This window comes from Stegostoma tigrinum, chromosome 4, assembly GCF_030684315.1.
Source record: "Stegostoma tigrinum isolate sSteTig4 chromosome 4, sSteTig4.hap1, whole genome shotgun sequence".
Lineage (NCBI taxonomy): Eukaryota > Metazoa > Chordata > Chondrichthyes > Orectolobiformes > Stegostomatidae > Stegostoma > Stegostoma tigrinum.
This window is the reverse complement of record NC_081357.1, coordinates 36476741-36489924: the sequence shown is the minus strand read 5'-3', so window position 1 is coordinate 36489924 and position 13184 is coordinate 36476741. Positions and strand designations below refer to the sequence as shown.

Sequence of the window (13184 nt, the reverse complement as noted above, 5' to 3'; positions counted from 1 at the left end):
AAGAATAAATAGTTTAGGGCCCTTTCCTCTTTTTGCAGTGATAAAGCTAAGTAGACATCTGATGTAACGTGCTAGAGCAGATGTCTTTCTACTTTCTTGCGAACCCAGCATTACAAGCCATAAATGTAAGATAATCACCAATAAATCTATTATGAAATTCAGGAGAAAGCTCTTTACCCAAAAAGTTTGCAATATGGAACTTGTTGCCTTAAGAATTTGTTAAAGAGATTAATATGGCTACATTTAAGAGAAGCCACTTAAACATAGAGGAAAAAAAAACCGATCAAGTTAGATGAAGGTGGGTAAAATAAGGCTTCAGCATGGACTAAGTGAGTTGATGGCCTGTTTGTGTGTTACATATTCTGTGTAAAACCCTCAATGCAGTGGATTTTCAGAATTAGTTGCCTTATTCTATGATTCCCCATTTTTCTCACAAAAGTCATCTTTATTTTCCACCTTTTTTTTTAAATCATCTTTCATTGTTCTGTAGATAAAACTCATTCCGTTTCAATGCCAAAATTGCCACTGCTTTTATTAAGATTTTTGAGTTAATGTCTTTGTTCCAAATGGTGGTAAAAGAAGAATGTGAATTACTGTCAACACATGAAAGTATACTTCTGTTGATTTCAATAGTTGCAAGTATAACAATAATTGGCAGCAAAGAAAAATTAGAACTAAAATTAAGCAGATTGAAGGTGGCATTGGATTTCGTTGGCATGTGATAAAAAAATTTGTGTTTCTTTTTTAAGATATGTTTTTATATAATTACACAGTGTACGTAGGTCCTGTTACCTGAGCTCTGGAACAGCAGTGGAGCTATGTTATCACTATTTCTAGAAAAAGAAATATTTCTTTATTTAACCCATTTTTTTCTAATCCCCCTGTTCAGATATTATTACACATCTCTATAGCAGGTGAGACTTGAACCCAGGCCTCCTAGTCCAGGGATAGAGTAGTTCATGGCTTAAAGATATCCCAATTCAATTTACAACTAATGGGTAACTAATGAATTATAACTAATGTTCTTATACAGGAAAGCACAGCCACTTTGTATAAAGCAAGATTGTATAATGAGTGAAAGACCAGATAAAAATTTTGGAGGTCCTTAGGTGATGGTAGTTCACCAGGTCACTGAAAACTTCTTTGCTCTCAGTTTGTATCCAGGGATTATTATATTCACTCAGACGTGCAGAATGGATCTTGATTTAATGTTTCATCCAAGAGATGGCATCTTTGACAATGCAATACTCAGCTGAAATGTTAGCCCATTTCTCCATCTTAAGCCTAAAGTTGGATATGACCTTTTTGTTTCAGTGATAGAAATGTTAACAACTGAGCCATGCTGGCCCACAGATAGAGACAAGCACACGGTTTTATTTCTTGTAATTTGTGGTCCTTGTTAAAATCAGATTGTTCTGTGATCCTCAATCTGCGTATACATTTGCTCATTGCACATGGCCAGATATGTTGAGTCAAAAAAGAAAAATAACCCTAAATCTTGGGTGTAGTGACCAAGAAATAATTGTTGATTTCAAATATTAAAGTGCCATGTCTATTGGAAATCTGAAATAAAAATAGATTTTGGTAAAATGTCAGTAACCTGAAACATTAACTCCACTATTTCTCCACTAATGCTACATTACCTGCACATTGTTTTCATAATTTAGTACAACATCTATCTCAAGTTAGCATCCTCTTTTCTGATGACCCTCCTCCTGTTACAGTACTGGTAGAATTTCTTATTCCTTTGAGGTCTTTTCCTCATTGCTTGCTTTAACTATATTTTTAAAATTTCTTATAATTTCTATGCTTAGCTTTTTCCCACCTTTCTCCCTTTGTAGGCTTTCTCCTTACTTCATCTTAATATGTTATTAATATGTTTGGATCATGTTTGTTTTAAACTATATTTAATAGTTTATGGCTTTATTTATTTGCACCCTCCAAAAGGATTTCACATAAAATATAGTCTTATTTAATTTTTTTCTTTATAATAATGACTCAGTCAATTCCTTTAGGACCTTCTCGCATGCTCATGACCATAAATGCTACTGTCATTACCAGCATCATTTAATGATTATAAACTGTTATTTCTAGTGGGATCCCAAATGTAGTGGATTAGAAAAGACTTTATGCAGTATATTTTGTAGCTGATATGCTAGACGACTTGATTATTCTCAGTTTATATTGCTCCTGACTCATCTGATATCATACTGAATCCCTCATCCGTGCCTTTGTTGCCGAAAGACTTGTAAATTGCAATGTTCTCTTGGCCAGCCACATGCATTTTACCATTTGTAAACCGTTCATCCAAACTCTGCAGTTGGAATCCTAACTTGTACCAAGTCTCACTTACCTGTCATTCCAGTGCATGTTGACCTTAACTGATTCCTGATCAGACAATAACTGATTTTAATATTTTTATCCACATTTTCAAAATCCTTCTGCCCTACATTCCTATCAAGACACCTTTTACTCCACCAATTCCACTCTCTAACAAACCTCAAACTCCAATTTCAATAACTGTTTCGTTGGCAATTATTCCAGATACGAGCTAATGTCTAGAATTCGCTTCCAAAACCTCTTGACCTCTTTAGCTCTCTAATGTCCTTTGAGATGTTTCATAAAGCCTGTTTCCTTTGTTTTATCATCTCTGTGTGGCTTTTTATCAAATTTTCTCTGATAATGTTCCTGTGGATCACTTTGGAATGCTTTGCTGTTTTAAGGACAAATACAAGTTGTTAACAATCAATTTTCAGCAATTTCAATATCCCATTATACAATAAGATGAGGCTTTTCTGTTTTTACTGATCTAAATAATAAAATATACACGTACTTAAGTGAATACATTCTGAAGTTTAATTGCTACGGCAATGCTTATTTAGCTGAAGCCTTAATCTGTCCCCACAGAATTAAATAAATGTGTCTTAAATTTGCCCTCTAATATGCAGCACTTGTGTATTACTGAAAGAAGAAATGCACTGTTGAAGCTCTTCACCTGCATTCATCAGGACCAAAGCAAAAATGCCAAATGTCAAGGAAGTGACAAATTATGCTGCATGAGAAGAGGGTGCTGAATAGTTGACAAATCAACTTCCATTGCTCAAGGCTTTGTCATGGAGAATGCACCAGGGACCTTTGCTGCCCACACTTTTTTTGGTTTAGTTCAAAAGACCACCATGATATATGTAGCATCTGGCTGATATTTTTAAATTGGTTGTTAGTATAATTCTTTGTATATTCCAGTTGAAAATCATATTAACGTAAGACAGTGTTTAAAGTTTTGCAAGTATAGGCTGGTGGAGTAGTTTAATTGCTCTGCCTATTATGAATCCTAGAGAGCTGCTGTCTAAAATAGTAAGATTATCTTTTGTTATCTTTCCAGAGCTAATGCATTGGAGGCAGGAAGGTTTTTAATTTTTTTTACAAAGGAAAATGACTAGTATTGAAGTTTATCTTGGAATTTTGCCATACTATGCATTGTGTGTCATCCGCTAAGATGCAAGGTGATCCACTTTCTCCAGTCCAGCTCTATGTGCCTTTATAAAATAAAGCAAATTAATTCTAACCAGATTTCCTTCATTGTTATATAATAGACCTTCTGCCTGAAAAGTGTTTTTAAAATTCAATAGGCCAACCAGCTGTTCACCGGGAAATGTTATGTTTCTGAGAATCATAAATCCTGTTAAGATTCTCTCTCTGGTTAAAACTCCCACTTGATGATTTTAGTATATTTGATTATGAGACTTCAAATTTAACCTTTTGAAAAATAAAAATTCTGAAGCCTTCATTCCCAACCACAATAAAGTGACATAACCAAATTATATAGTTATATTCTAGAGTGAAAGCAAACCTCCCGGTCCTTTAATTTCTTTTCTCCTCCTCCTCTTTCTCCCCATCAACACCCAAACGCCACCACCAAATCAACAGAAAAAGTTATCAACAAAGGTTAGCATGCTTGTGCTTGGTGTTGATTGAAAACCTGTCAGAAACAAGTTAAGGTTCAATTGTTAAGAATGAATTGATTCTAATTTGAGACTGTATTCTGAAAGTTCAAATCAAATGGATTTATTGAGACTATACATGGGTGTTCCCAGACTATAATAGAGTAACAAATTGCTTGCTGTGTCCATTGCCAGAATCATGTTCTTGAACTTCAAAATACAGACATTTAGTTCCATGTTTGTAATAACTGACATTCAATTGTAGATAAGTGTGTTTCTAGTTAAAATACTGTAAAACTGATTTTATTTGAATAATTGCTGCCACTGCTTGCCAAATGGTACATTCCTTTGTTGACCTAGAAAAGGTTAAAACATTTTGCTGTCAGAAAATAAACTCCTGTTCTACCACAGTATCATTTAAAAAGTTCAAAGCCTGGTATACAGTTCAATAATATAGAACCCCTGGATACATAACTATTACTGCATAATACTTCTGATGTTAAATTTATGCATTTCATCTTTTCCACTATACAAACAGCTTAATCCTGTGAGAATTTTGAAAGTTGATTTCTGTGCAGTTGAGATTGAAATATTATTTAAACTGTCGATGCAGATATTTGCAAGCTGGTACAATGTGATTGCAATTACGTAGATAAGGCTGTGTGGAGATCAAGACTGGGAACTGAACATCTAAAGGGCATTCAGTCTCTAGAGATGTAAAGGCAAAACTAACAAAGAGGTAGGGTGAGTTATTTGTGTTGTTAGTGAAAGATGAAATAAATATAACAGTGAGAAAGGATATTGGCGCAGGAGACCCAGAGGTGGAATCTGTCTTGGTAGAGGTAAGAAGCAACAAGTGCTGGAAAACATTGGTGAGAGAATTCCATAGGCCTTCAAATTGTAATGGTGAAGTAGGGTAACAAAGTGTGTAGATGGATGATAACAGCAGGCCAAGCAGCATCTCAGGAGCATATTCCCATTATCTCCGATGGTGAAGTAGGGAACAGCATTAAGCAAGAAATTAGAGGTGCATGCTACAACAGTCATGGATGATTTTAATTGACATGTAAACTGGGCAAACCACATTAATAACAATACTGAGGCAGAAGAACTCTGGACTGTGTCCTCTATGTTTATTTAAACCAGTATATTGAGAAATCAACTTGGGAGCTTGCTATCCTAGAGTTGGCTTTCTATAATGAGATGGGTTAGTTAATCTTGTTGGAGGTTCTTTGGGAAAAAATGACAATCACATTATATAATTATTCGTTGGGATAGAAAGCGAAGTAAAACTATGGCCCTAGATCTTAGAGGGAACTATGAAGGTATAAGGGGTGAGATGTCTGTTATAGACTGTGTAACTTAATTAAAGGATTAATGTATAGATTGCAGCTGTTGTACGAAGTTTTCAGGCAGAAGAACATAATGGGAAAAGTGACCCAAACATGGTTACCAAAAGAAATTAAGGACAGTGTTAAATCTGAAGAACAGCCGTATAATGTTTGTAGAATAATTAGCAAGCCTTGGGACTAAGAGCAGTTTAAAATTTGGCAAAAGATCACCAAAATTTTAGAGTGGAAAAATGAAGTATTAAGTAAACTTGCAAGGGACACAAAATCAGACTAAGACTTCTATAAGTATGTAAATAGAAAAAAGGTAAGTGAAGACAACTTGTCTAGGCCCTTATCAGTCGAAAACAGGAAAATGATAATGGAGAAAAAGGAAATGGAGGAGCATTTAAACAACTACATTTGTTTTGTCTTAGAATCATAAAATTATACTGCTCAGAAGAGGCCCTTTGCCCCATCAAATCTGTGACACCACAGAAGAAGTCACAGATAACTTTCAGAAATGTTAGTGAAACAAGGGTCAGCTTAAGACCATTAGACATAGGAGTGGAAGTAAGGCCATTCAGCCCATAAAGTCCACTCTGCCATTTAAATCATGGCTGTTGGGCATTTCAATTCCACTTCCCTGCACTCTCCCTGTAGCCCTTGATTCCGAGATCAAGAATTTGTCGATCTCTGCCTTGAAGACATCCAACATCCCGGCCTCCACTGCACTCCGTGGCAATGAATTCCACAAGCCCACCACTCTCTCGGTGAAGAAATGTCATCTCATTTCAGTTTTTTAAATTTACCCCCTCTAACTTTAAGGCTGTGCCCACGGGCCCTAGTCTCCCCGCCTAACAGAAATAACTTCCCAGCGTCCACCCCTTCTAAACCATACATTATCTTTTAAGTTTCTAATAGATCTCCCCTCAACCTTCTAAACTCTAATGAGTACAATCCCAGGATCCTTAGCCGTTCATCATACATTAAACCTACCATTCCAGGGATCATCTGTGTGAATCTCCGCTGGACACGCTTCAGAGCTAGTATGTCCTTCCTGAGGTGTGGGGCCCAAAATTGGGCACAATATCCTAAATGGGGCCTAACTAGAGCTTTATAAAGCCTCAGAAGCACATCGCTGCTTTTATATTCCAACCCTCTTGAGATAAACGACAACATTACATTCGCTTTCTTAACTACGGACTCTACCTGCAAGTTAACTTTTAGAGAATCCTGGACCAACACTCCCAGATCCCTTTGTACTTCTGCTTTGCGAATTTTCTCACCATTTAGAAAATAGTCCATGCCTGTATTCTTTTTTCCAAAGTGCAAAACCTCACATTTACTCACATTGAACTTCATCAGCCATTTCCTGGACCACTCTCCTAAACTGTCTAAATCTTTCTGCAGCCTCCCCACCTCCTCAGTACTACCTGCCTGTCCACCTATCTTTGTATCATCGGCAAACTTCACCAGAATGCCCCCAGTCCCTTCATCCAGATCATCAATATATAAGGTGAACAGCTGCAGCCCCAACACTGAACCCTGCGGGACACCGCTCGTCACCGGTTGCCATTCCGAAAAAGGGCCTTTTATCCCAACTCTCTGCCTTCTGTCAGACAGCCAATCCTCAATTCAAGCCAGTAGCTCACCTCAAACACCATGGGCCCTCAGCTTGAATCAAGTTTAAGGAACTTAATATTAGTGAAAACAAAAATGCTGGAGAAACTATTGGGATTGAAAGCTGATAAATTCCCAGGGCCTGATAATCACTACGCCAGGGTGTTAAAGAAGATGGCCAAGGATGTGGTTGTCATCTTCAAAAACCTGTTGATTCAGGGACAGTCATGGCAGAATGGAGTGTGGCACTGTTTAAATTAGTTGGTACAATTTTGAAGAGTGTATAGGAATAGAGTTAGGTGAAGATACCCAGTGGCAGATGGTGTTTAACCCTGAAAAGTGTGAGTTATCTATGCACTTTGGAAGAAATAGCAAGGCAAGGGAGTATTCACTGAGTGACAGGTCATTAGGAAACTCAAAGGAGCAAAGGAATTTTGGGATACTTGTCCTTGAAGATCCCTGAAATCGGCAGGACAGGTTAACAGTGGTTAAGAAGGCAGCTCTGATGAAGAGTCATCTAAACTCCGCATTAGCTTGCTCTCTTCCTACGGATGCTGCCTGACCTGCTGTGATTTCCAGCATTTGTTGTCTTCAGTACAGATTCCAGCATCTGCACTAACTTGCTGTTACTGATTGAGAAGACTTATGGGACACTTGCCTTTATTGGTCGAAGCATAGGTAGTAAGAGCCGTGGAGTAACGTTGGAGCTGTACGAAACTTTGATAAAGCCACAGCTGGGGTATGATGTGTAGTTTTGATCACTGTACTGTAGGAAAGATATGATTTTACTGGAGGGAGTGCAGGACAGATTCACCAGGATGTTGCCTGGGTTGGAGTGTTTTAGCTATGAAGAGAAGCTGGATAGGTGTGGTTGTTTTATTTTTAAGAGCAGCTTTGGCTGAGGTGTCCTTATTGAGCTGTATCAGATAATGAGGGGTATAGATAGCATCTATAGAAATGGCTGTTTTGGTTGCAGTTGAAGGGTCAAGAATAAGAGCACCTGAGCTGCCTTGTTTGACGCCCTTCTTCAAATAATAACTAAAATATGATTGATATAGCTACATATTTCATTGCTGTTTATAATAGCTTGCTATATGTCAATTAGCTTCTCCATTTCCTAGACTACATCAACTGTAAAACACTTTGCGGCGTCTTGAGTTTGTGAAAAGCATTGCATCAATGCACATTTTCAAATTTAGTGATTAAGTTTAATTTGGAAAATTTAATCAAATGGCATAGTTCAGAAATGGAGATCAGGAAATTGATATTATCACTATAACTATTCTTTTACACTTGCAGAATGGGAACAGGAAGAGCAGGAAAGAAAAAGAGAGGAGAAAGAAAGTGTCGTAAAAGAATCCAGTTCAAGAGAGACTGAGCACCAAAACGTGGAAAAAATGAACGAGAAACGCAAGAAAGAAATTCTTTTGGCAAAGATGCGAGAGATTGATGAAGAGACTAATGGAAGTTCCGTGACCTCGCCGCACAATGCATCACACCTATTTTCCACAGAAATGTCAAAAAGCCGTGATTCCCCGGAAAGATTGCAAAAAACTGGCGACTTTCTGAAGTCTGTGGACAATACACTAACAGAGGGTTGTGGTCGCAGAGGTACCAGGACCACAAGCTTCAGCGATGAGCTGAGCTTTGGTATGTATGCACCATCATTTGGGAAAGGAACTGGGAGGTCTGGACTAATAGGTCAGAAGAGCAAAGGCAAAGGTGAGCAACTGAATGGCTATTATGACCTTCCATTTAAAGACAGAAAGTCTAATTTGATGGAACAGTTGTTTGGAACTGGAGCTGCCACTGACATCACCACGAAGGAAGAGAATTTTCTAATGTCTTATGCTGTAGACCAGACTAAAGGGAGTGACAACCCATTCCCCTGGGAACAAACAAACAAATACACAAGGAAAAATGATAGTGGTGATTCTGTTTCTAGTGGTGGCATGATCAGCTCCAATCACCACCATTCTAAATACGCCTCAATTAAGCCAGCAGTAAATGTAATTGATTCACTAGAGGATGAAGTAGAAGAGGTAATATTATAAAGAAAAGTAAGGCAAATTAATTTACAACCCAGATCATTTTCATGAAAGGCATTATCAAAATGCTCAAATTCCCATAACTATACATAAAATATTCCAAAAGATCAATGATTTTACCAACTATATCACAAGTCATATATTCTATCAACACAATGTCTTTGTCCCTTGTTAGTTCCAGAGTTCCAAAATTAATTATTTATAAATGCTCGCTGTTTGAAGGTGCATTTCTCTACTTTGAATGATCACTGTCTTAACTCTCTTCCATGTTGAATTGCTGACTGCCTATTAATTTCAAAATTGATGCCCCTACATTATTTACTACTTCCAGTCTTGGGAAGGTGATGTGTGTGTGTGTACTACTCTCCTTTTATTATTAATTGAAAATTTGGTTTCCAAAGAACAGTTGAATTTGATTGAGGCCCAATTAACTTCGACACATTAATTAACTGCATGTAGTGGAGGCCTTAGCAATATTCTGGTATTCCCATTTTATTACATTGCTATTAAAAACAGGCCAGAGATTTGTTTGTGTCAACATCGTAATTTTGGATTCCATGATCATTTTGGTGGAAGGGGTACATTTAACTCCTCTGAGTTGCTTTTAGTTAATGTGCATATCCTTCATAAGAGGTAAGCCTAATGCCAGGTTCATTTGGATGCACTTATGCTTCTTATCTAGTGGACAACTCATTATGTTTAGGAGCCAGCAATCCATTTCTTGCTTTATCTGTATCATTATGCCAGGTCTCTATCTATGACAGGTATAAATCTAGTTGTGTACTCTTGGACTAAGGTTCTGGACAATGTAGTGGTGGAGAGACCAGAGACACGAATTTCCTCTTACAGTACTGAAATTGCAGCCCTACATACTTCACACTTCAGCCTTCTAAAAGGTTTGTTCAACGTTGCCACGCTGTTCCCACGACTTGTCATTTTCCCTGATTGGGCAATCTGGAGGGTTACAATTTGATATGTACTTAAAATTGGGATTAAAATTTAAATCCCTGCCAAAAATTCAAGTTTCCATCCCCAATGTATTTTCCTCAAAGTGAACAGGGTTCTGAAGCCTGTGGGAATCCTGTCAAGCAAGACAGTTTGTGACTCTTGAAGCCTCCCGTTGAATTAGAAATCTTTTCTGACATGTTGAAAAGAGCTTACCAATAATACCTCATCCCCTCCAGATTCCCTCTGTTCTCCATACATCCCTAATAGTTACTCTTCCAGTCTCCACCATGTAAAGAAATATGATCCATGTAAGAACACTGAAAAGGCTGAAATGACCCTGAAATGGACAAAATAAGCAAACAGGCTTTGAGGACATTGTCTTGATGATGTTCTTACAACCTCATAAAAATATCAAACAATATAAACCGCTTTGTTCAAAAGAGATTTTCAAAACCTGTTTGTTTTTTTTCAGTTTCAGCATTATTTCATGTTATTATACGCTTTGTTGATTTTGTACATAATAGAGACTGGAAAGGTGAATATGGAGGGTACATAGGAGAAATTAGAGGGCATGGGGATATGAAGGAGTGTTGAGGGGATATGAAAATTTGAAGCAGTATGGGGATACAGTGGTGCTTGGAAGGGGTTGGTGGGAGTGTGAGGGCGGGGAGGCCTAACAATCATGTACATAATGAGCTTCCTAACCTATCCATGTGTCATCAACTAAATAACAGCCCCAGATCTGCTTCTGCAGGGTGGCATTTCTAAATCCATCTACTAGAGACGAAAATCTTACAGAAATTCCTTGACTTTTAGAAGTTAGGAACACAATGCCAAAAAGTGTTCTGACATGTGGTTCCTGATTTTAAAGTGGGGAAATCTGATTCCTCATGTAATAGGTCTTCACACCCATTTTGCAGAGCAGATATTGTTGCAGTTAATATTTTCAGTTACTGTCTAGGAATAATCAACAAGTCAAATAGACTCCTGCAATAAATTGTTAAATCACTGCTACGTAATTAAAAAGATATTGTGCTGAAACTTTCAATTTTGCATCACTACAGCCAAACAGCATCCTCGGTGCAGCAGCACTCATAACAAGAAGTGGCTTAGAAGAATCCTTAATGTTGGGTGTTTGAATTATTGAGATCACTTTGATTGTTAGGGTCTGGAAGATGCTGTTTGAAAGGGAATCTTAGGATAGTTTTATAAGATATGAAGTGGAAAAGACCAATCTGGAGCAATCTTTTGACGGGTTGAAAGAACTGTTCATTTTCTGAAATAGTTCCTGTCAATATATATTATTGTAGAGGCAGAGCAAGAAGTTTCGGTTAAATGAAAGACAAAATTTAAGTAATTATCAGGAAACTTGCCACAAAAACTGATTAGCCCCATTAATGGAGTCCGTGTGAAACAATCGAGGCAAAACCTTGAAGTTATTTAAGAGATAGATGGGTTTGGGTGTTGCTGCAGGGCGAAGGTCGACTGCAAGTTCTTAACTGAATGTGGATGAAACATTGTTTTTCTTTAGCTCAAGGTATGATCTTATACGTCTTTGTTGTAGCAGACATGGGTAGTTTTGACAGTGCAATTTCAAAGTGGAATTAACCTCCAATCAGTCCACTGTTTTTCATATGGCGTGCTGTTGCTTGTCTGAAGTTCACTGATAATTTCACAGATCTGAATTAATTGGTATGTACTTACATTTAATAGGGAGAGACTTTTCTGGACCTTTATACAAACGAATAGGATCTCACTATTAGTTTATTTAAAAGGAAAGTACAGACTTGTGCTCAACTGGCCAATTTTTTGCTATCTGGTGTGCTCAGGTGTTATTGAAAATATATCATAATATGCCTTATGAAATGAATAAGCATTAGGAAAAATGTTTTAACATCGATAGTGCATTCAAAAGAGAAAGCCATTGTTAATTGGACAATGGGCAAAACAAACAGCAAACGCCAAGAACAAGAGCAAATTGCAATGTAAATGCATTGATCTCCTTGAAGTGTTTGACTTGCCTTTTGGATAGATTAATGCATTTAATAAAGTAACTTTTTCAGAGCAATTAGTGTGCATTTGTCATGTTATATGCCATCATTTGAGTAAAGATTTTATGTGTAAATGTGAGAAGGATTATAACATTTGTATTAACTTTAAATCATGCTGTGTAGCACTTGCCATCAAGGTGGCCAACAGCATAGCAAGCCATAATTGTCTTGAGGGAACTTGCTAGTTTTGATCATTTTAACAAGTATTATTTTCTTAGGATAATTATCCGTAGATAAAATATTCATTTTTTCTTTATTATAACAGTGAAAAAATACATTTGAAAGTGGTTTGTCTGATAGCAACATTATCTTATAAGCACTATTGATTACTCCTTAAAAGGCATTGTTTCAAAAACTGCTTGTTTGTTAATTACTGTATACATATATTGATTGCACAATTTCCAAAGAATATGTCAGGTAGTTTTAAATGCTTATTTATTGCCACATTGTATTTTTATACTATTTAAATCATTTGTTAATTTTGGCTGACTTCAGCGTAATGCTTTGAATTATATTTTACCTTGAAAATAAATTTTAATTGTGAGTATCCTTCAAAATTTGTTTTGCTTAACTGATTGCTGTAGTTGTGTTTATTATATACCATTAATATAACATCCTCTGAATACAGAATTGGAGTCTTCCTGGGTTAAATGTTCCTGCTAAATTCAAAAATAAAAAGTTTAACTTGCCAAGATCCATTTATTCTTCCGTAATAACAAAGTGTGAAGCTGGATGAACACAGCAGGCCAAGCAGCACCTCAGGAGCACAAAAGCTGACGTTTTGGGCCTAGGCCCTTCATCAGAGAGCTGATAAAGGATTTAGGCCCAAAACATCAGCTTTTGTGCTCCTGAGATGCTGCTTGGCCTGCTGTGTTCATCCAGCTTCACACTTTGTTATCTTGGATTCTCCAGCATCTGCAGTTCCCATTATCACTCCATTTATTCTTCCTTCACTTTTCATCAAAAGTCAGATTTCAATACATGCTGTCTAAGTCAACTCTTAATGCTGTTACTGTTTCTCTTATGCTTATTGCACATGAAGAGATGCAAGAATACTTCACAATATTAACATCCTGCTTACCGAATGATGACAAAGAGGAGTACTGCCATTAGCTCTTAGAATGTGGGAATCCATGATTAGATTTTGATGTATTAGTGGTAAGTGATAGTAGGCTCAACTGCACATTATCAAGTCAGCCATGATTTTATTACATGACTGAGTAGGAAATGCTAAATGACCTACTC

General features: G+C 37.1%; 1 protein-coding gene across 5 annotated transcripts in view; it reads left to right on the top strand.

Annotated features, from left to right (window-relative positions):
• Nucleotides 1-12445, top strand: part of lca5 (lebercilin LCA5) — an 82413-nt gene extending 69968 nt beyond the window's left edge. For all 5 annotated transcript variants that reach the window (XM_048531339.2, XM_048531340.2, XM_048531341.2 and 2 more), the window contains one exon: nt 8192-12445. In XM_048531339.2, the coding sequence (XP_048387296.1) occupies nt 8192-8946 (755 nt within the window). In that variant the 3' untranslated portion in view covers nt 8947-12445. The remainder of the gene's footprint in view (nt 1-8191) is intronic.
• The last annotated feature ends 739 nt before the right edge of the window (nt 12446-13184 follow it).